At 38.1% G+C, this 24,914-nt stretch overlaps 1 protein-coding gene across 1 annotated transcript; it reads left to right on the forward strand.

Moving 5' to 3' along the window:
• The first annotated feature begins 4,093 nt into the window (after window positions 1-4,093).
• On the forward strand, window positions 4,094-23,869 carry LOC121529571 (myosin heavy chain, fast skeletal muscle-like). The gene is made up of 39 exons (XM_041817510.1): window positions 4,094-4,297; window positions 4,558-4,701; window positions 6,595-6,751; window positions 7,123-7,150; window positions 7,236-7,347; window positions 7,425-7,517; window positions 7,672-7,735; window positions 8,379-8,477; window positions 8,556-8,659; window positions 8,731-8,869; window positions 9,021-9,139; window positions 9,300-9,449; window positions 9,535-9,705; window positions 11,467-11,776; window positions 11,889-11,959; window positions 12,483-12,570; window positions 12,714-12,831; window positions 12,925-13,048; window positions 13,145-13,281; window positions 13,359-13,614; window positions 13,695-13,937; window positions 14,998-15,174; window positions 15,295-15,440; window positions 15,514-15,604; window positions 15,685-16,074; window positions 16,144-16,270; window positions 16,391-16,509; window positions 16,594-16,790; window positions 18,949-19,132; window positions 19,219-19,384; window positions 19,459-19,583; window positions 19,668-19,976; window positions 20,248-20,451; window positions 20,526-20,651; window positions 20,725-20,895; window positions 22,068-22,172; window positions 22,265-22,360; window positions 22,587-22,721; window positions 23,846-23,869. The coding sequence occupies exons 1-39, from the start codon at window positions 4,094-4,096 to the stop codon at window positions 23,867-23,869; spliced, it is 5,823 nt and encodes a 1,940-aa protein (XP_041673444.1).
• The last annotated feature ends 1,045 nt before the right edge of the window (window positions 23,870-24,914 follow it).

Below are 24,914 nucleotides of genomic sequence, written 5' to 3' on the forward strand. Positions count from 1 at the left end.
CTCTACATTCATTCTTAATCCATAAAAAGTTCCCTTTTCTGTGTTAAGTTCATGTTAAATTCTTTGATCTACCTCTTGAAGCAGGTCTGTATCCAAACAGGAAGTCATTTCCCCTTAGTTTAAGACAGTAGAAAAATCTCAGATGAAAATATAGTTATATAGAAATAAATTAAAGTGAAAAAGTTAAAATTAAGATTAAATGTAATGAAAAGATTTAATCTAAATAAAAACTTATGATCTGTTTGGTATTTTTACTTGTACATAGAAGTCTGTGGGCATTGATGGTATGGTTGCAAGGTGTGCAGAGGGTGCAATAATACTATGGATATGATCAAAAGTATGAAATATGCAAGAATTTCTGCAGATATGCATGAGGTCAATAAAGATAATTTACATTAATTAGTGCAAATATGCATATGAGTTGAGTCATTTTACCACAGTGAGTTTTCTTACAACATTTAAGTTACAGTAAAGGAGTAAAGCAGGATATTTTTTATTAAACAGGGCTAAGGTGCTTGTGCGATGGATGTTATATTTTCGGAAACTCTGTGACTGATAGGCGTTCATCAGAGTGACAGCCAGGGGGCGGATTGTTTCTGTGTCAGGTTATTTTATTGTGGAGTGTCCACATGACTCAGCAGGACTGCGAGACAATGAACATCTGTATCATGACTTCCCAGACACGAGTTATCACATAAACTTGGATGATCCAGTGTGACTTCAGAGGAAAAAGACATGGGGAGGTTCAAAATGGCCAGCTAGCTGAACTGACATGTTTTCTGTTTGACAGCAAAAAAACAAAAGAGGAGGAAATGAATATGGGGAAAATCATGAAGATTAAATGCCATGTTTTTGAAAGAATGTAACATCCATTGGTTATTGTGGGTATTTCATCATAGGCAGCCTGATTGTTAATAATAATAATAATAATAATAATAATAATAATAATAATAATGATAATAATAATTGTTATGATAATAATAATAATAATAATAATAATAATAATAATAATACTTTTTATAATAATAATAATAATGGTAGTTATAATAAATTCATGCCAATTAAAACAACATTAAAAAATGGTAAAAAAAAAAAAACAAAACAATGTAGCACGATACCTGAGCCTCAACAGAGTGAGATAACATTTTTTTTAAAGTTTATACAGACAAAGGATAATATGAAACAGGTTTAACTTTTGTATTGATAAGAAATGACACTTCAAGTTTTGTTTCATTGTGCTGGAGAGAGTTTTGGACCATGCAATATTTAATGTGCGAGAGACGGGCCATAACAAGGGACAATTCATCAGGCTGGCTACCAGTGAGGGGGACATATGGTTGGGTGTCATCAGCATAAATCGAAATTTAATTTTGTAATTATGAATGATGGGACCCAGGGTAACATGGAAAATAACAGGGGACAAAGAATAGACTCCATTAAGTGCATTAAGTTTTAAATCAGTAAAGTTGCAAAATGGTCAAAAGTGATTTTCATGTGTGAGTACAAAGACAAAAATATAAAGACAATTCCTCAAAATCTTGCCTGGATTTAATTTCTCTTCATGTTTTTTCAGCATCCACACTGCATCACTGATTGCTGCTCAGTGATGATTGATATTAAGTGATGATATTAGGCACTGCTGTCATGTATTTCAACTTTAATGGTGCTGTTAGCACCTTCTCTAATAGGATGACAGCTCAAGTTACTAACACCGCCATCCTTTTCTAAATGTGGTTGTCATGTGTCGCCCCCCACTCATGATGTTCACACAGCTTTAGACACCGACACCGTCTCGTGTTAACTCGATAACAAAGCAGACAAACCAGAACACTTCCCTCAAGGAGTCTGGGTCACACTCTCCTTGGCAGGAAACACAGGGAGAAAAAAACATGACATTAGATATAAGACAAATAGGGTATGATTAGAACATAAACACCTTTTTACACAATATTAACACACGTGTTCTTTGTTTATTTATGCAAACAGGATCAAGTCTGTAACCAAAGAGTACTTTAAATTTCTTTTATCTAATTTTTGATTTTAGGTTGTTAATTCCTAAGAAAACAAACTCAGTTAAAAATGGTGACGGCTTATGTTAAAAAATACATTTTCAAGTTTAACAAGTTGACTTTATAAATTCAAAATATTATGTTTATACATTAATTGATGACATTATAAAGTTGTAACTTTCCAAGAAATGAAATTCAAAACCCTGGTTGGATCAGAGTCATCTCCTGGATGCTGCCAGTGTGTCGTTTTTTTTCTGAGTAGCCCCAGTTTACAGAAATGTCCCTTCATAGTCACACGTATTTTCTTATTGCTCAGTCCAAGTAAGTAATATAATTAGATTTGTCTCATTTAAACTCTATTGTCTCAAAAATTTGAACATTTGAATGGTAATTTTACAACTTTCTAAACTAAAACTTTCTGTAATTTTCTGTATTTTTTAATGTGAACATTCTTTTTTGTTCCCTTTTTTTTTCTCTCAGAAATTTAAGATTTAATAAAATATAAAAAAATGCAAAGGTTTTTTTCTCATAACTTTACAACTTTGTAATAAAAAAAAAATCATGTTTGTCTAGAAAAATTAATAGATTGTTTTTATTTTTATTTTTTTAAGTGTAGCCCTAATATGCTGTCATAGGTGTTCAGTAAAAATTGTCTTATATGGGCATCTTTCATTGTGGTGTGCCACAGGGCTCTATTCTTGGCCCATTTCTCGTCTCTGTTTAAAGGTGCCAACATAAAATCTTTGTTCATGTTTTTGTTATCTGATGATGTACCGATATGTCATCAACTGAGCTGAAGCTGTAATAAGTAAATAAATCAACAAGTTCAAAACAGTTCCAGACATTTCTGGTCTTTTTGAATTTAATTTAATATATTTTTTTGCTTTCTTTAACAAAGCAAACAATCTAAGTAGAAAGGTTTTTGTTAGTCTGTGCATTGATGTATCATTATTTATTTGTTGAGGGGTTATTTGTTTATTTATTTATTCATTTATTTATTTCTTATAAATAATAATATATGCAAATTGTGTTAAGGGTTTTATAAACTACTTACAGATACTTAAAGAATTAATATTCTTCTTTAATATCCCAATGAAAATCTTTAGTTTCTTAAATATCAAATTAAAGCCATTAAACACCCCCAATTGCACAGTTTTTATCTAATCATCAGTTTTTATTCAATGTTTGTTGATTACATACTAACAGGTTTTGCACATGCTAGATGTTCAGTGGAGTAACAACAACTTTATTGTGCTTTGACTTAAAAGTGGAAACTTTAAACCCTCCAAAGGACACATTTCCAAGTGTTCTTGTTGACCTTGTCCTGACATTCATGTTGAGTTTGATCCTTTTAATCCAAACAAGGAGCCTCGAACAAGCAGCTGGCAGTCAGAAGAAGAAGAAGACGTGAAGGTCATAGATCATCAAGGAGACATTCTGTATGTTTTATACCCATAAATGAATCATGATCAACTGAGTGAAACGTGGTCATGGCAAACGAATCCATTTACGCTCATTCAACATGACATTTTTTTCTGATTGTTTAATCATCAAACCCTACTTCCTGCTCCTCAGCAACAAACAAACATGAAGCAGTTCTAATGACAGCTCTGACAGTGCTGAAGCTGTAAAAATAGATCCTGATGATCACCACCTGCTGCTGCTGACACGTTCATATTAACACCTGAACATCCCCTGTTATATTTAAGTGATCGACAATGCTGCTTGATTGACATCTGAGTCACTTTGCCAAATTTGGAGCGTTGTTTTTTCCTCCTGCAGCTCAATCATCCTGATAAAAGGATCTTGAACTCCTGCTGGTGTTCATTCAGAGAAGAGGCGTTCACTGACTGTCGGTAAGAGAAAGCATTTAAACATCCTTTGATAATCTTTTTAATCTCCTTTCATGACTGCTGGTGTTTCAGCTCTGGTTATCTTTTGTGTTTGACCTGCAGCAGCAAATCTCTGAATTTTAATCAAGCAGCGTGTAAAGCCGGTGAGTGAGACAGAAGTTTCTGCATTATGGATCTTTAAAAAGTGATTAAAAACTTAATTTCTCGCTTCTCCTATCTGTAGCTATCAGCATGAGCAGTGATGCCGAGATGGCCCAGTTTGGGCCGGCGGCCATCTTTCTGCGTAAACCTGAGAAAGAACGCGTGGAGGCTCAAAACCGGCCATTTGATGCCAGGACTGCCTGCTTTGTGCCTGATTCCAAGGATCTGTACATTAAAGGGGTGATCCAGCAGAAGGAAGGTGGACAAGTCACCGTGAAGACAGAGAATGATGAGGTCCATACAGAGCATATGATTTATCCTGCAGGCTTTAGATGAAATGATCCAGCAGTCTCTTTAACCCTCCTCAAATCTGCTTCATCTGTTTAAATGCAGTTCTGATGAATATTCTGCAGTTTCTAATTTGCTTGATTAAGTAAACCAACAGTTTATATAAATTTTTATGTTTGAAGAGGGTTATTTGTTTATTCTGCAGAGGAAATAGTCTTATCTGATACTGATGTGTTTTTGTCTTCCTTCTAAATTGTGTTTTTCAGACTGTAACAGTCAAAGAAGAAGATGTTCACCCGATGAATCCTCCCAAGTACGACAAGATCGAGGACATGGCGATGATGACGCACCTGAACGAGCCGTCTGTGCTGTTTAACCTCAAAGATCGTTACGCAGCATGGATGATCTATGTGAGGAATCAGGTTTTTCTTCATTCACAGTGCAACATTTTTTCCTAAAAAGTTGGGACATGTAAATGTAATGAAAAAAGAATGCAATGCTCTGCAAAACACTAAAATGCGCATATTAAATTGAAAACAGTGAAAATGATTATGTATGAAATATCAATACTGAGAAATTTGATTTTACTTTGAACATTAAATGCCTTTTTTTTTTTAATTTTATGGCAGCAAAGCATTTTCAAAATATTCAACCATAGACTACTGTCCCAACTTTAAAGGCAGGGTTGTCGAATGGTGGGTCCACTTTCAAATACCTCACCTTGAGGATAACAAAGTTGGTAAAAAACAATCCAGTGCAGGCTAAAATATGCTAAGCGATTGAAAATGCTTAAATGTCTATACATCCAATCATTTTAAGGATTTTGGAGATGCCATCAGATTTCAGGGGGCCTTGGTCGGCCCTGGCCACCACTGGCTCCGCCTCTGGAATGCTATTGGTGCTGCTATTTGCTGCTGTAATATAAGAGCATTAAAAATCAAGACAGTCTGGTTGCCAATATATTTACCATTTACAGTGCTGGCTCATGTTAGTCCCAAAGACAACACATCAACAGATTGATTGTGTCAGAATGTTTGTTTACAGGATTAGCGTGCTAGCACTGCCTTATGCTGAAACAAAGATATACAATACAGTCAAGAAAAGGCTCCACTGTGGGCCATATTTAATTGTCTATTTTTGAATGTTCCACAGGCCAACCAAAAATGGACCATTGGCCACATTTGCCTGGCCTGGCCATAGTTTGGTCCCCCCGTTTTAAAGAAACGGAGCTTATTAGAAGGGGTGGAAAGTAAATAATTACATTAACTCAAAGTACTGTAATTGGCTAGTTTTTTGGGTACTTGTACTTTTTTGAGGACATTTTAAAACAAGTACTTTTACTTCTACTTGAGTATGTTTTAAGCAGAGTACTGTTTTTCCACCTTTTTTAACTATACAATAGCACATAATGAGACAACGATTGTCTCACAGCAAAACTGAAGTGTCGATATCTCAGGGTTAAACATCTCAGAGTTGATTTTAACTCCTGAACTGTTATTTTATCTCTATTCTGAGTGAAATGGTCTTCAGTGTTTTTGACAGTGTTGATCCAACAGTGTTAGTTCAACTCTGTTGTCAATTGATCTAAGCATCGCCCACTGCGATTTCAAATGTGGGGTTATGCTTGGGCAGAAGTCCCCATTGTTCCCTTGGACAGAGTGTTTAGGTGTGTTTTAGAAATGTTTAGTTGTGTTTGGATGTTGCCTGTTGTACAGTGATCTCTGCTGGGCTTCCTTTGGCCATGCTTCTGGTGGATTATTTTTGTCTTTGATGAGAAACACATTTGCACCATGAGTGAAGTTATCCACTGAGTAAGTCACACCTGGGACTAATGGCTATTCTACAGGAAGCATAATGCATAAGTATGCATTGTCTTGACACCTTTATAGTGTTAAATTTAACTTAATATGAGGTTAATTAACACTCAATTTTGCAGCGTGTTTTATTACAGAGGTGTGACTTTACCTGATAAGCCTGGTTGGAAATATTTTCTCTTGTTGTTCTTGTCAGTAAGGAAAAATAATATTTTACAGTTCAACTCCCCTTTAGCTATGTAGTACTCATAACTTGAAGTAAACTTGAAATTAAATACTGTTTACTTTTACTTTGGTAGATTTACAGACCATTACTTTTACTCGTAACTGATGTAAATTTTAACCAGAGTAACTGTACTTTTACTTGAGTACAGTAGTCTTGCATTTTTCCACCTCTTCTTATTAGTGAGTCTTGATCTCTTATATTGCTCAAATTATGTGCATGCAAACCTTCATATATGGTTTACTTCAATGTTTCCTCATCTGCAGACCTACTCTGGCCTCTTCTGTGTCACCGTGAATCCCTACAAATGGCTGCCAGTTTATGACCCGAAGGTGGTGGCAGCCTACAGGGGGAAGAAGAGAATGGAGGCTCCGCCCCATATTTTCTCTGTATCTGATAATGCATATCAAAATATGCTCACAGGTGAGACCAGAATCAGTGTTAGTCACTGATACTTTTATTAACAAAGACTGAATCAGCTTAGCTCCAAGTTTCCATCCCTGTACAACTATCATTTATCACCACAGAGGGCGCCATTCTGCATCAAATAAATTAAAATTACTTTTTCATTACATAAGTAACAAGAAAAAACAAGCATTCAAATGTAAAAAGGAAATCATTAATTCATTAATACTGAGGAGAGAAGACTGAATCATCTAAAATTTTAGTGATGCTGTCTCTTTAATCAAACTCATTAATAAAAATCAATAAAAGTAACTGTCATACTAAAATCTGACAATAAACCTACAAAAGTCACCTAATTGGGACTGACTTTAATTTTTTGGGGCCAACAGATCGTGAGAACCAGTCTGTCCTGATCACGTAAGTCATGATACCTTTAAATAATAAGTTTTATTTATCTAAGAAAGAAAGATAAACGTGTAATTGTATCTGTTCCTTCTCAAAGTGGAGAATCCGGTGCAGGAAAGACCGTCAACACCAAACGTGTCATCCAGTACTTTGCGACAATCGCAGTGGCTGGAGGAGACAAGAAAGAGCACTCATCTGGGAAAATGCAGGTAATTCCTGATGGAAAATCTGATTTAAACATTAATCCATCCATAGTTTGATTCTAATTAAGGTGATCTGTTTTCAGGGGACGCTGGAGGATCAAATCATTTCAGCTAATCCTCTGCTCGAAGCTTTTGGAAACGCCAAAACTGTGAGGAATGACAACTCCTCTCGATTTGTAAGCTTGAACTCCTAAATGTAATCTGACGGTTTTTGCTTTTTTTTTTAAACTGTTACACTGTCTTCTTCTGTTAATACAAAGAAAACTATGAATAAACTGTGTTTTTGCTATGTATCTTTACAAGTTTCTCACAGGATTTTATGCATTGCAGGGTAAATTCATCAGAATTCACTTTGGAACCACAGGAAAACTGGCTTCTGCTGATATTGAAACCTGTAAGTTTGTTTATTTTTTAAAGCAAAAAATGTCACTTTTATTTGATCTTTATCTTAAAATCAATCATTCAACTTTTATTTGAATCTTGAGGAAACCTAGTGAGAGTACAATCAAACTAATTTGCAAGAAGAAGAAAAAAACTGGACATGATGGGTCAAACCCTGTTGAGGGGCTGTATACGATGGGAAGTTTTGGGGGTATTTAGTGATGCACATGCACAAAAAACACTATATTACTTGAACATTTACACTGCCTTGAATTTGTCCAAATTTTAGTGAGTTTCTGGACACCTTGAAGGCCAAAAGTAAGCAATCAAAAGAGTAAATAAATAGATAAATAATAACAATAATAATGCCTTTTATTCCAAAATGGTCCTTGAACAAGAAAGAAGAAAAAAAATCAGAGCAAAAGTGACTGAGAGCATCAGCCAAAAGGATCCAATTAAACTAGTGAGTCAAAAGAGAACCAAAAACACCAAAACATTCCTTTGTTTTACAGAGAATATGTGAACATATTAGGACCAAACATGGATCCCTGTGGTACCCCATTACCATATAAACACATTCATTTCTACAGACAGGAAGTTTTTTTTATCTCTTTGGATGAACGGTCAGAAATCTCACTGATAAATATTTTCTGCAGATTTGCTGGAGAAGTCGAGAGTGACGTTCCAGCTCTCAGAGGAGAGGAGCTACCACATCTTTTACCAGATTCTTACAGGACACAAACCTGAGCTAATCGGTATTGTTTTGAGTTTTTATCCTGCAGATTTTCAAGAAAATGTACTGAAAATTAAAGTTCTTTTTCCCATCTCTTTAGAGATGCTTCTGATAACAACAAACCCCTATGACTTTCCCATGATCAGTCAGGGTCAGATCTCTGTGGCCAGCATCGACGACAAAGAAGAGCTAGTGGCTACAGACGTGAGCAATTTGCCCCTTACTTTATATGTTACGTTTGTTTTCTTCGACTAACTCTGACTTTGATGGCACAGACTGCCACGGATATCCTGGGCTTCACAAATGATGAGAAACTTGCCATTTACAAGCTGACAGGAGCAGTGATGCATTATGGGAACATGAAGTTTAAACAGAAGCAGCGAGAGGAGCAGGCAGAACCAGATGGCACTGAGGGTAAGACTTCAGCCTTTTTAAGTTTATTTAAATATCTCAGGAATCAATTTACAATACTAAAACTAAAGATTACTTAAATATGTTTAAATGTTTAAGCATATACATTTATGTGAATGTAAAGTAGTAACAAAAACATGATATGGTCTTTTAGTGGCTGACAAAGTGGCTTTCCTCATGGGTCTGAACTCAGCTGACTTGTTGAAAGGTCTCTGTTACCCTCGAGTCAAAGTGGGGAATGAATATGTGACCAAGGGCCAGACGGTCCCACAGGTAAGCAACACATGATATTTACCTGTTTGATAATACAGGATATGATGCACAATAAGCTGTGCCAATATTAGAAAATAATGAACAAGTGCTCCCTGAACATGTTTTACAGTTTAGTTTGCTTAAATCTCCATACTTGATTGATGTATTTTAATCCCATCAGGTCACCAATGCTGTTGGAGCACTGGCTAAGTCAGTGTATGAGAAGATGTTTCTATGGATGGTGATCAGGATCAATGAGATGCTCGACACGAAGCAGCCCAGGCAGTTCTTCATCGGAGTGCTGGACATCGCAGGGTTTGAAATATTTGACGTGAGTTACTAATCTAGTTATTAATCATGATGATAGGTCATTTTTTTATTATCTTGATTCTAATTTTTCATGCCTTTTTTTACAGTATAATAGCATGGAGCAGCTCTGCATCAACTTCACCAACGAGAAACTGCAACAGTTTTTCAACCACCACATGTTCGTGTTGGAACAAGAAGAGTACAAGAAAGAGGGAATCGACTGGGAGTTCATCGACTTCGGGATGGACTTAGCAGCCTGCATCGAGCTCATTGAGAAGGTGAGATTTGCCCACAGAACATCAGATTACATTAACCTTGCTTAAACCATAGACTATATTATCAATCAATCTTTATTTGTATAGCACTTTTCATACAAAACAATGTAGCACAAAGTGCTTTACAGGAACAGAATAAAAAAGAAAGAATACATGACTCCACCCCATCCCTGTCCCCTCACCCCCATCCCATAATCAAAACACAATATTGGCATGTATATAATATCATAAAGCGCACTGGGTAGTCAGATAACTAAAAAAGCGCTATACAAGCTCAAATCCATTTACCAAGTCCATTTTATATCATGAACAATGGATTCAGTAAAAGCAGGAAGGTGTGCACTGAGGAAATCTTAACCTTAAAAATTTCAAAATGAAGAAACACTGTAGGATCGGTTAAAATGTAAAAACAAATTAACATAAATTGACATTTAAGAAATTATATATTAAAATGAAATGAAAACAGAACAAATAGATACTAAAATAAGAATAAAAGCACTGAAATAGGTTAAAAAATGTCTAAAATGAGTCTAATACACATAAAGAGAACAGTAGACTATGATAAGAGGATAAAATAATAAAAGACAATCCTGACAATAAAACTAGAGAGAAATAAATGCTAAAACACTCAAACAAAATTAAGGTAATGATCTAAAATTTAGTTAAAGACCAAACTAAAAAGGAAGGGCTTGAGTTTGCTTTAACACGGATGTAGAATCAGTGATGTCACCTTTTGTAGTGGCATTATGAAGCTCTACAATCCATCTATTATAAATCAATCTAGAAACAAGCAAAGAAGTGGAACTGAGGTGCACCATCTGATGATTAGCTAAAACATGCCAGAACATAATACTGCAAATTTATGAATAACTTTTTGGCTTGATATTACTCAATCAGGTAAGTTATCAATAAATATAACCAAGGTTATTCTAGTTAAGTAAAACTAATTAAATAACTAAAACTTGAATATAAAAACGATTTTGGTTAACTGTGACAAAAATAAAAACTAAGCTCTACATCCTCCCCCCGAAAACTAACTGAATTTCTTTAGTTTTAGCCTTTGGCAGCAGCAAACTGACCGACATGTACACCCAAGCCTGGAGAGTTTAAAATGGCCTGAGTTGACTTAAGAAGTCTTCACACAATTATAATTTTAGGCCTTAAGTTGCATTCAAGTATCAAATTTGAATAAATAAAATGAAAAGTGAAGAGTTGCTGGTTTGAATGCATTTTTTAAATTATATGATTTTTACTTGTTCTGCCTGTTTTGGGTCTCGCCCCTGATAAGTAACCCTTATTGCTGAAAAAGACAACATTAAAACTATTAAAAACTAAACAAAACCATACATATTTGCCAAGAACAAACTTATAAAACAGCTGTAAAAACTAAGAAAAGCTCAACTGAATTTTAAAGCTAAAAGGAAAACCTGAATAAAAATAAAAACTATTGAAAAAAATCCAAAACTATCCTTACCCTGAATTTAACCCCTATATAAGGTGTCCCAGTGAAGAAAAGAGCTGGTGAGATAAAAATTAATCTTTGCACAAGGCTGTAAGCGCATTTATTTCTGCTGTAGAAGTGAGAATTTTAATGTGGGACCTGATGGGACACATTGGATTATGGAGCCAGCCTCTAGTGGATACTCAAGGAACTGCAGGTTTTTGTACCCTTGAACTGACATCATTTTTTGACACCAGAATTTATGGCTTGGTTTAACCTTAATCTCACTAAACATCCTTTAATAATGTCTGTGACTCTTCCAGCCGATGGGGATCTTCTCCATCCTGGAGGAGGAGTGCATGTTCCCCAAAGCCTCGGACACTTCCTTCAAGAACAAACTGTACGACCAACACCTGGGGAAAAACAATGCTTTCCAGAAACCAAAGGTAGTCAAAGGGAAGCCCGAGGCTCACTTCTCATTGGTTCATTATGCCGGCACAGTGGATTACAACATCGCCGGCTGGCTGGAGAAGAACAAAGACCCTCTGAATGAGTCGGTGGTTCAACTCTATCAGAAGTCTTCCGTGAAGCTCCTGGCTAACCTGTACGCTTCGTTTTCAGGGGGTGAAGCAGGTAGAAAGCCTTTAATTGTGAACATCAAAATTAGGTTAAAATGGCTATTTAGACACAGAACACCTTTAAACAACTTGTCTGTGTTTGGTAGAGTCCAGCGGTGAAGCTGCAGGAGGAAAAGGTGGAAAGAAAGGAGCAAAGAAGAAGGGCGGCTCGTTCCAGACGGTGTCTGCTGTTTTCAGGGTACAGACCAGATCAGTGTCTGTTTTATTATGACTTTTCCAGCAATACATTGATACTCATGCTTCCTCCACACTGTTTTAATCTGTTTCTAATCAATTAATGAATCAAACTGAAACCTCAGGGCCCAGCTGAAACTTAACTGTTAATGGATGCAGGCTTGTCTAAGATGGCTCATGTCAGCAGATACTGTACACTGATGATAACTGATGTTCAGAAACCAACAAAATGCTCCATCTAAAAATGACATCAGCAAAATTTAGCTCCAGATTGTGTGTTGGGCTTTGAGCTGTGATCATTTTCTGTGACAGTTTTAGTCAATCAGCAATTACAAAGATGTGCACATATCTAACAAAGACAACAAAATATCATTGCACCACTTTTCCAGTATATTTGTGTTCAAATATCCAAGTGATCAAACTCTAACAGAACATAGGTAATTTATAGTAACAGGTCCATCAGTATGAGTGGAAAAAACTTTTATTAACAGTGCTTAAAATTGTTAAAAACAGTTATTCTCTTCCAGGAAAATCTCGGAAAACTCATGACAAACTTGAGGAGCACACACCCTCACTTTGTCCGCTGCCTGATTCCCAATGAGACCAAAACGCCAGGTGAGATTATCCCGGAAACCTTAAATTTTTATTTTTTTTTTATGTACTTGATGGAAGTATTGCACACTTGCTTTAGGTTTCATGATGTCTACTTGCCACAGGTATTGTTTGTAATCTCTGAAGGCTCTATGTACTTTTTCCAGGTATCATGGATAATCACCTGGTGATCCATCAGCTCCGTTGTAACGGTGTTCTTGAGGGAATCAGGATCTGTAGGAAAGGATTTCCCAGCAGGATCCTGTATGCTGACTTCAAGCAGAGGTCATTGATTCTACCTGTAACGTAAAAGAACCTAACACTTATCCTTAAGGCCTAATAGATCCTTATGATATGTATTTATCTAAAATGGAGCAGATACAGAATCCTGAATGCCAGCGCAATACCTGAGGGTCAGTTCATCGATGGAAAGAAAGCTTCTGAGAAGCTTCTGGGGTCGATCGACATCGATCACACTCAGTACAGATTTGGGTCAACAAAGGTCAGACATTAATGTCTCACAGTGTTTGTTTTTGCCTTTATTAAATCAAAAAACATTCATAGATAAATGGGTCTCATATAAACATGATTATTACAGGTGTTCTTCAAAGCTGGTCTTCTCGGCACTCTGGAGGAGCTGCGAGATGAAAAGCTGGCATCTCTGGTGACTCAGACTCAGGCTCTATGTCGGGGTTATCTCATGAGGAAAGAGTTCAACAAGTTAATCGCACAAAAGTAAGAACACCTCTGAAATAGTCAGCATTATAAACTTTTATAATGTTATATATTAATAATCATGATTTATCTTGCAGAGACTGTGTGTGGATTCTGCAGTATAACCTGCGCTCATTCATGAACGTGAAACACTGGCCCTGGATGAAGCTGTTCTTCAAAATCAAACCACTTCTGAAGAGCGCTGAAACTGAGAAGGAGATGGCAACCATGAAAGAAGACTTCATCAAGTGTAAAGAGGATCTGTCAAAGTCAGAGTCCAAGAGGAAGGAGCTTGAAGAGAAGATGGTTTCTCTGCTGCAGGAGAAAAATAATCTTTTGCTGCAGGTTCAGGCAGTGAGTATAAATATGATACTGTATCAAGCATTAAGTTTAGGCCAGTAAAATACTCATATTTTACTTGTTTTCCTATTTAGGACTCAGAGAATCTGTGCGATGCAGAGGAGAGATGTGAAGGACTCATCAAGAGTAAGATCCAGCTGGAGGCCAAACTCAAAGAGGTGACCGAGCGGCTGGAGGATGAGGAGGAGATGACAGCTGAGCTGACGGCCAAGAAGAGGAAGCTGGAGGATGAGTGTTCAGAGCTGAAAAAAGACATCGATGATCTGGAGATAACACTCGCTAAAGTGGAGAAGGAGAAACATGCTACAGAAAACAAGGTAAGCGATTTCATTTAAATGTTTTGGTAGTTTTCAGATACAGGGACATACAGTCTCTGTGCAGAACTTTTAGGCAAGTTCGGCCTATAATGGTGAGTAAGCCTGCCTGAGGGCATCATCAGGCAGGCCGGGATAGATATCCAAAGGGTCTTAAAACTGCCAGTGGTCACAAGGGGGGGATGAACGGGGGTGAAAAGGCTGGCACATCAGGCCACATGATGAATCCATGGTGCCCTACATGCCCAGTCTCTAGCAGATTTGTGTCTTAGTTTTAGCTGATTTCTTTTCTCCTGTAACTTGAATTTGTATCGGCACCAACTTTTGGTGATCCTTACCTGCAATTTTCACATAGAGAAACATGTTTGAGCCTGAGAATAACAAGCCCATAAAGAGTCTGACTCACTCTCTTTTTATTAAATCTTAACTCCAGTACATTTACATCAGGTAGTTTCACTTTTTGCTGAATTAATATTCAAAATGTCAAATATTAAGCCTTGAACACCTCTATTCATGGCTCTTGGAGGCAGCACTCCAGCAACAGGACTATTTTAAATGGCCTCAGATTATAAGAAGACAGTCCAGCTTGTTTTAGAGTACATTTCAGCCAATAATCTCATGATGTATTTTGCTTGAGCATTTTTTAAGGCAACATGACATGTTTGGCATCGGGCTCCGACTCAATCACTCCTCACAGATCTTTACATACAGAATTTGAGGAGTGATAAAATAACAGCTTAATCCTAGTCAGAGCCAGTGGGTGGATGCTGGGGTGGAGGAGGGTTGAAAAAGAGCACAGTGCTGATCCAGGACAGAGCAGAGGAAGAGATTGGAAATTGGATATTGCAGCTTAAATAGACCACTAATTTAGGAGGATGTGGGTCATGTCATTTGATTAAGATGCATGTCAGGTGGGTTCGCTCAAGCTAGGAGGATGTGAGATAAGAGTTGGTTTTCTCAAAAATTCAACAATAAATTCTCTACTGCTCAGTTAAAAATTAGCACTGTATTTTTCTTTTGTATGAACCTGATGTGTTGACGTGTTTTCCTTCTTCTTCTGCAGGTTAAAAACCTGGTGGAGGAGCTGGCTGGTCAGGATGAAAACATGGGCAAACTGACAAAGGAGAAGCGAGCGCTGCAGGAGGCTCATCAGCAGGCGCTCGATGATCTGCAGGCTGAAGAGGACAAAGTGAACTCTCTGACCAAAGCCAAGACCAAGCTGGAGCAACAAGTCGACGATGTGAGTGAGAAGAAAATATCAAATCAAATATTGATGCTAATATATGATCCCCAACACATTCATATTTAAAAATCAGTGTAACTTGACCTTCATGTTAATGCTGTGTACTTGGTGTTGAAGCTGGAAGCGTCTCTGGAACAAGAGAAGAAAATCCGGATGGATCTGGAGCGAGCCAAGAGGAAGCTGGAGGGAGATCTGAAACTGTCCCAGGAGTCCATCATGGATCTGGAGAATGACAAACAACAATCTGAGGAGAAGATTAAGAAGTAATCTCAGACTCTTTGAGTGTTTAATGTGTCTAAGAACAACAAATCTGACATTTTATTTCTTGTTTTTCAGGAAAGAGTTTGAGAATAATCAGCTGCTGTGTAAAATATCAGATGAGCAGGCGATCAATAACCAGCTGCAGAAGAAGATGAAGGAGCTGCATGTAACAAAACATTCCTGTATGAAAGCTGATCAGTTATTAGTCTGTCAACAAACAGTTAATGTATTATATTCAAATTTCAGGCTCGCATTGAAGAGCTGGAAGAAGAAGTGGAGGCTGAGCGAGCCGTGCGGGCGAAGATCGAGAAGCAGCGATCTGACCTCTCGAGGGAGATCGAAGAGATCAGCGAGCGCCTGGAGGAGGCGGGAGGAGCGACCGCCGCTCAGATCGAGATGAACAAGAAGAGGGAGGCGGAGTTCCTGAAACTGAGACGAGACCTGGAGGAGTCGACGCTGCACCACGAGGCTACGACGGCCGCGCTCAGGAAGAAGCAGGCGGACAGCATGGCAGAGCTCGGCGAGCAGATCGACAACCTCCAGAGAATCAAACAGAAGCTGGAGAAGGAAAAGAGCGAGCTGAAGATGGAGGTTGATGACTTGGCGGTCAACATGGAGACTGTGGCTAAGGCCAAGGTAGGTTTAAATAGGGAAGAAAACCTGTAAGGAAGTGCAGTGAACTAATTTTGTTTTTAAACACTTCAGGTGAATTTGGAGAAGATGTGCCGCTCTTATGAAGATCAGATGCTCGAGCTGAAGAACAAAAATGAAGAATGCATGCGACAAATCAATGATCTGTCCAATCAGAGAGCTCGACTGCAGACTGAGAATGGTAAGGTTTGTTTTAGCAGGAAAAATTCAGTGTGTTTGCTTTGGTTTGACATATTTATATCAATACATACTCACATTGATATAAAGTAATATGTTTTTTTTATTTCCTGGTTGGTCATAGCGGAGTTTTCCCGCCAGATGGAGGAGAGAGAGAGTCTGATCTCTCAGCTGACGAGAGGAAAACAAGGATTCACCACTCAGATCGACGAGTTGAAGCGTCTGATTGAGGAGGAGACAAAAGTAATGAAATTTTGGAAAACAACAGAATGTTTCTGTTTGACTTTATTGTTTACTCACAAAGTTCCCCCTCATCCTCTTCATCAGGCAAAGAACGCTCTGGCTCACAGTCTGCAGTCTGCCCGTCATGACGTCGACCTCCTGCGAGAGCAGTACGAGGAGGAGCAGGAGGCGAAGGCGGAGCTGCAGAGGAGTTTATCCAAAGCCAACACAGAGGTCGCTCTGTGGAGGAACAAGTATGAGACAGACGCCATCCAGAGGACGGAGGAGCTGGAGGAGGCCAAGTTAGTATTTGATCAATACATCCGACTGATTCATCATTCATCAACCCACAGACATCAATATATAAATACATCTGATTGATAAATCAATACATACTGAACGATTCATCAGAGCATCCATGCATCAAGTAGGCTACTGAAAGAATGGATCAAGAAATTATCAATTTTATCCACTGTACAAAGCAATATCAGATCAATAAATTAGTCATTTTAGTTAGGACCACTTTGTCAAGAAACACATGATTTTTGGAACTAAATATTTATCTTTGTTAGCAGATTTTAATTGTACTTATTGCTGTTATTTTATACTTAGCAGTGTGACTGGTCCATGATTCCCCCGTAAAAAGCATTAAGGATGAACAGCACATGGTTCTGCCTTTGATATGCCCAGAAGGAAAACCTGAGGCAGGGAGAGAAGCAGCAAAAAAAAACAGAGCAGAGCAGACATCAACAACAGCAGAATAAAGGAGGAGCTGGGGTGGAGGAGGGTTGCAAAGAGCGGCTTGTAGAGGGAGCAGCAAAGTGTAGCTAGGCTAGAGTAGCTGAAATATGGCAGCATGAGTGTGATTAGCCAATAGCATGCTTAGAGATACAGCTGGCCATCAGCAGATGAGGGCACACGTGAGATCAGCTGATCCTAAATATGTGGCAGCACTTGATTACATGGCCTGTCTGTACCATATGCTCAATATAACTGACCATTTGTCGCTCAACTGGGCTCTCCTGATAGACATTTTAACAAAAACACTTTACATTCATAAAAATTCACAGATTGCTTCAAATCTTAATGTAATGTAAACTTTTTTGATACATGACCAGTCTTAGCTCCAGCCTTTCAAAACTTTGCATTTGTGTAAATTCATATAAGTAGAACAGAATTTCACAATAAAAGTACCTGGGGAATTTTGGCTAATTATCCAGTAAGCTCTAGAGCAGGAGCGTCAAACTCAAGGCCTGGGGGCCAAATCCGGCCCATGGTACAGTTATACCTGGCCCATCAGATCTTATCTTTATTATAACTGGCCCACTGGATGTAAACTTAAACATGAAGATTCAAAATATCCCTGTTAAGTCAAAGAAATTAGGAAAAGTAAAAGTTAAAATAATTAGATAAAAAGTCAAGACGGTGGGAATATACATTTCTGTTTTCATTTCATATTCTTAATTTTGCACCTCACAGTTATGACGCAAAGTTATTGTTGTGACTTTTTATTTCATATGTTGACCTTTTCAATTCACATTTTTTTTAACATTTAGATCCTCAATTTAAATTTTTTAAGCAATATTTTGACCTTTAAAACTCACAATTTTGAATTTTTTCTCATGCTTTGACTTTTTTAGCTCCTTACTTTAACTGTAGAACTCATAAGTTCACCTTTGAGATCCTCAATTTTAAATTTTAAGTAATATTTTGACCTTTAAAATTCAAAATTGAAATGTTTTTTCTCACACTTTGATGGTTAAAAACCGATGATTTTGAATTTTATCTCATATATTGACCTTTTAAACTCGTGATTTCAAATTTTTATCTCTGCTTTTGACTGTAAAAATCATGATTTAAACTTTCTAGCTCATATATTTTCCTTTTATAAACATTATTTTGACTTTAAATGCAATGTTTTGACCTTTTGCGCTAATAAGTTTGAATTTTATCTCAGATTTGTACCTTTAAACTGATCATTTTGACATTTTTTTAAATCTCAGAATCATTTAGCGTCAGTGTTAAGGAGGATGACAGTTTATGGTTAGATGTTGACCCTGTTCAGCCCTCAGGTTGGGCCAAAACTCAGAATTTGGCCCCTGCTGTGATTAAGTTTGACATCCCTGCTCTAGAAAGAGCATGAGGCCGTATGCTCTTGCTTTGAAAGTGACATTACTGGAGACACACTTAAAAAGAAGTTATAGGTTTCAATGGTCTTTTTCAAAATAATGTCCATGTTAAAAATTAAATAAAAGCTTAACACCATAAATGATTAAGAGATTAATGGATAAGAGGTACCATTTAATCCACAAGATCATGCAAATGTAAAGTTTCTCACAGGAGCTGGCATATGAACATTTATTTGTAAAATAATGAATTTGCTCCTCAAAACAGAAACATACTCCAGCCATGTTTATATTTCAGACTTTAAAGAAAACAAATGTACTTTGTGTTTGTCAGGAAGAAGCTGGCTCAGCGTCTGCAGGAGGCTGAGGAGCAGGTCGAGGCGGTGAACTCTAAATGTGCGTCTCTGGAGAAAACCAAGCAGCGTCTGCAGAACGAGATGGAAGATCTGATGGTGGACGTGGAGAGATCCAACAGCTTAGCTGCTACACTCGATAAGAAGCAGAGGAACTTTGATAAGGTCTGCTCTTTGACCATAAAACACCGTAATGATTCAGCTTTTGTCTGTGTTGTGATCAGGTGTCTTTCTGATGTCTGGTGATGTAGATTCTGGCTGAGTGGAAGCAGAAGTTCGAGGAGTGTCAGGCTGAGCTGGAAAGTTCTCAGAAAGAATCTCGATCTCTGAACACTGAGCTGTTCAAACTGAAAAACTCATACGAAGAAGCTCTGGATCACCTGGAGACCATGAAGAGGGAGAATAAAAACCTGCAACGTAAGTAGTTATTGCTTTTTTAAAGATTTAGCTAGAGAAATAATTTATTTTAAATCCTCTGTGTCGTCAAACAGAGGAGATCTCGGACATGACGGAGCAACTTGGGGAGAGTGGGAAGACGATTCATGAACTCGAGAAATACAAAAAGCAGGTGGAGACGGAAAAATATGACATGCAGACTTCTCTGGAGGAAGCTGAGGTACATTTGAATTCTTAATAAATATCACATGTCAGAGAAAAACAGAGTAAGACTTAAGTTTGATTAACTTGTGGTGTGTTTAAGGCCACTCTGGAGCAGGAGGAGTCTAAGATCCTCAGAGTCCAGATGGAGCTGAATCAGGTGAAGGCGGAGGTGGACAGGAAGGTGGCCGAGAAAGATGAGGAGATGGAGCAGATGAAGAGGAACCATCAGAGAGTGATGGAGTCCATGCAGAGCACGCTTGACTCTGAGGTCCGCAGCAGGAACGACGCTCTGAGGCTGAAGAAGAAGATGGAGGGAGACCTGAACGAGATGGAGATCCAGCTGAGCCACGCTAACAGACAGGCCGCCGAGTCCCAGAAACAGCTGAGGAACATACAGGGACAACTCAAGGTGAGCACATGAACATGTATGAAGATGCAGGGACAACTGGAAGGTTGATATATATACATGTAAGAAAATAACAAACATGAAACATATGCAGCATCCTAGGACAGCTCAAGGCACTAGATCATTATATTTACTGGTATGTAAGATATACATATATTTTTATATTAAAAAATAGAGGACTGGACTGATTGTGATTTTGCATTATTCACCATCTGCAATATTTAAGCAGTGTTGGTCATGCATTTGGCAGTAAAGATCCTGTGATTCCCTCTAGGACGCTCAGATCCACCTGGACGACTCTCTTCGAGGACAGGACGACATGAAGGAGCAGGTCGCCATGATGGAGCGAAGGACGACGCTGATGCAGGCAGAGATCGAGGAGCTGCGAGTTGTCGTCGAGCAGACTGAGCGGAGCCGCAAACTGGCCGAGCAGGAACTGGTTGACGCCAGTGAGAGGGCGGGGCTTCTACACTCTCAGGTAGATCACGGGCCTTTTACTGATTAACCGAAGCCTTTGTATCAGAATTAAAACGATTTTACTTCTTCAATCAGAACACAAGTCTTCTAAACACGAAGAAAAAGCTAGACGCTGACGTGACTCAGCTTCACTCTGAGATCGAAGAAGCCGTTCAGGAGGCAAGAAACGCAGAGGAGAAGGCCAAGAAAGCCATCACTGATGTAAGAAACCCTCAGAGTGAAGATTATATTAACACAGACACTGAAATTTAAAACTCAATCCTCCTATCTTCAGGCGGCCATGATGGCCGAGGAGCTGAGGAAGGAGCAGGACACGAGCGCTCACCTGGAGAGGATGAAGAAGAACCTGGAGGTGACGGTGAAGGATCTGCAGCACCGACTGGATGAAGCTGAAAACCTCGCTATGAAGGGCGGGAAGAAGCAGCTGCAGAAACTGGAGACTCGGGTACGAATGCTAAATCCAGCTCGTATTAGTAACTCACCTCTACTAGAGAACAATTGTAAGAGAGAATATTAGAGAAAAAATACCTATTAGAAACACAGGTACCAATACTAGGTCATAAACATCGTCACAATCAGTCAATAAAGTTTTGATATAGACTGGACCACCCACAGAATTTCCTGGGCCCCTGAATGGACCCTCCTCAGTTGTGATTTATTGATGATGTCAGTTCGTGTGTGTTGTGTGAATAGCACTGGTGCTAGCGTCCTGGCTAACAGTTAAGTCATTGTGGAGCTGAAAAGTGTATCATACTATTTCTGGGCTCTGATGTTGAACTTATTCATTTGTGCTACTTTTCAACCTCTTCTCATCATTTTTTCTGCCTATTTTTGCTACTTCTTTTTGCCACTTTTGTCAGATTTTTGCTATCTATTGCTTTGTTGCGACTTTTTTTTTTGTTTTTTGTTTTCAGTATAACCCTTTAAAGCCTGTTGTATCATATTTTATATGTTATTTTGTGAGACCTCTGTCAATCATTTCCTTAAAAACATTTTTATACAATCAGATAAATTAGTAAAATGCCCTCTAGTGGATTATATGTTGCAAAAATGCCTAATGCATCAATTATGATAGATAAAAAATTGTGAAATTTTATGGCAATTTTTTGGGGGGGGGGGGGTCAGTGTAAGGTTAAATAAACATCTCAGGCATCAGGCTTAAAGGCTTTAGTTGTTAAAGTTACATCTGCTTTTTTTTCTGCACACATTATGCCCTTGCTGTGAAGTTGACATTACTTTCCATATGGTGAAGTTCAGTGTGCCCATTCGATGGTTAACTTCCCTAACAAAAAGGGGAAGTGTTAAGAAAAGGAGTTTATATGTTTAAAAAGGCCTTATTGTACATCAGCAAGAATACATATTTATTTTTTCCTCGGTTCAGAGTATTTATTATTCAGGTTAAAAATAAAATCCAGTTATCATGGCTTAACTTTACAATGGACCATAATTTTGGTGACTCCATGGGCCCCCTTTTTGGCTGGACCCCAGAAAGCTCTCCCCTTTTCCCCCCCTTACGGGCGACCTTGGATGTAGAGACTGTACTGTTTAAATGTCATCTAGGCTGTAAAATGTGTCGTCAGTCATATAAAAATAATCCTGTTGTGTTTCTGTGCACAGGTCCGTGAGCTTGAGACGGAGCTGGAGGCTGAACAGAAACGCTCCACAGATGCCATCAAAGGAGTCCGCAAGTACGAGAGGAAAATCAAAGAGCTCACCTACCAGGTACAAACGCTCTGATTCTAATATTGATTTAACCTTTGTACCTTACTGAAACATGAAATCTAAAATGTACTGAGTGTCTTTTCTTCCTCCAGTCTGAAGAAGACAAGAAAAACAACATCAGACTTCAGGACCTGGTGGACAAACTGCAGATCAAGATGAAGGCGTACAAACGGCACGCTGAGGAGGCTGTGAGTCTTCATCAAACTTGCTTTATCTATACACAAGTGTTGATAGTGTTGATAGAGTTATAATTTTATTGATATGTGCTGAGGAGGCTGTGTCTGTGGCACTCTAGAAATATTTTCCATTTGAAGGAGGAACAGTCTAAGATCACCATTATGAGGTTTATTTATACACTGAGGGTTTATATATGTTAGTAAATATGATATTTACATGAAATGTTTTTCCTTTAAGGAGGAGCAGTCTAACGTGCAGATGGCGAGGTTCAGAAAGGCTCAGCATGAGCTGGAAGAGGCTGAAGAGAGAGCAGACATCGCTGAATCTCTCGCCAACAAGATGAGAGCAAAGAGCAGAGAAATAGGAACGAAGGTACTCAGATGCTTCTTCTTCTTGCTCAGTCGCTCACCTCAAGATTTATTTGGTTGATTATATAACACCATTTCAATTAATTTGTGATAAACTGAGGATTATTTTTCTAGGTTAGAGGGGCTAAGCTAGCCTCTTAGCTTAGTACAAGACTCCTCTAGACTTTGTCTCCCTTCATCTGACTAGATGATGTTAGGTACAAGGAGATCTGCAAGACTGAGGCATTTGTGATATTGATCGCCTCTAAGCCAGGTAAATCGGTTAAACTGTGTTAAAAATCACTTTTTAGTAAAGCACAGAAATCGTATTCAATGTATGTAAAATTTTCTGATAATAATTGCAGTGCACAGGTTCATTTAGAGCTGTAAAGTACTAACTTTCTCCACGTTCTCATTTATTCCTGATGACTGTCTCTCTCTTCCTGACCCGCAATGGACATTCAGGATCATGTGATTGCAAACAATCTAGAGAACTAGCTTGACAAGCAAGGCATATGTATTAACAACTGGATCTACAAGGAAATGCTTATTTCAGCTAGCTGTACTCGTAGACACAATGAAGAACCTGCTCCTCAATCTTTTAATAGCACGAAACTCCAAACAAGACATTTTTCAGGTTGCAGCAATGTTAACTCAATCACACCCTGAATCCTCCCCTTTTTAGAAACTCATTCGACTCTGAGTGGAACATTACTAGACAAAGTAACATTATGCTGTATTAAAGAAGCCTTTAAACCAGAGAATGAGACTATAAAATTATGAGGAAAGTGCTTACTGAGGTACTTAATCAACTGAGAATGGGGCTCATGTTCTAATAGATGGCACAATCAGCCATTTAAACTATTTATAACTAGTGGAGGCACTCCTGCCTGACATGAGACAGGATTAAGGTTCAAAGACCTTCAATAGTGGCTATGTATTAAAAAGAGTATGTGCACCTACTGTATACATTTTCTGAAGAATACTAAATACAATGTAGATTTTTCCTCAAATAAATGTTTAAATTGTGTAAACCAGCTTTATTTTCAGTGGAATAAGACTGTTTTTGGCTGCTTTGATTAAACTGTTGGAGATTTTGCCATTGTATAGATTTTTGATTAATAGTGTATCAATATTTTTGTTTTTCAGGCTCAGGAAGGACAGGGCGAGTAGCTGGACAAGACTTAAAAATGTGCATGGAACTCGTATTTAAAAGCAAACACTAAACAGTAGTTTGTAGATCAACATGCTTTCATATATTGACACTATCACGTCTCATATCAGTGAAGCATGTTACGTACTAACAATAGTGTGATTTACCCCAGCTAAAACATGAATATAGATTTAATGACATTTAAATCCTGTCATCAAATGCTGCCTTTAAACAAATCATAATTTTAACATGAAATCTGGTGAATGTGGTGCTGGTTTATAAGCAGGATTTTTCTTAGGAGTTTCCCAGTGGAGAAAAAAGAGCTATAAGCTGCCTTCTTGTTGAGAACTTCCACTGAGTTCAGCAAAATCCACAACGTGCAGTTTATGTGCACCACTATGCGAGTTTGCACATCGACTAGCGACAACAGTAGTTCACCTTTTAGCCTGCTGTGGTTTTTGCCAAATATATAAACCCACAGCACACAAGCGACCCACCTCCTCTGGTCTCTGTTTAAATCAAACCAGGACTCCACAAGGTATAATTACAAACAGTGTATGTTTACTTTCTTAAATGCACAAGTACAGCCTAAGGATGGAAAAAACAGTAAAGAGTCACCTGACCAGGTCTGTGTTGCGAATGTCTAGTAATACACAAAGACTTGGGGTAAATTTTCAGCCTATAATAACGAGGGTTGCTCAACAGCATTTTAAACTGGATACAGCCAGCTTTTAAGATAAGGAATAAAATGTTTTTAAAAGTGTGTCCTATACACTGGATTTTATGCTATTAATGAGACTTATACAATTATTGTTTTAGTGGGTGGGGTTTCTTTTGAATCAGTGTGCTGTGTCACATATAAATGTATTAATCAAACCATTCATTCATTTAATCATTTATTCAATAATTCTTCACCTTTAACAACCAGGAGGAGCCACAGTGGTTCTCACACTAAAACACTATGTGGATTTATTAACATAAATGATAATCATTGATAAATCCCACTCAAAATCAGTGTTTCTCTGTCATGTTTACTTATTGCTGTTTGATCCACACAAATCTGTT

The sequence above is a fragment of the Cheilinus undulatus genome, linkage group 21 (assembly GCF_018320785.1).
Source record: "Cheilinus undulatus linkage group 21, ASM1832078v1, whole genome shotgun sequence".
Lineage (NCBI taxonomy): Eukaryota > Metazoa > Chordata > Actinopteri > Labriformes > Labridae > Cheilinus > Cheilinus undulatus.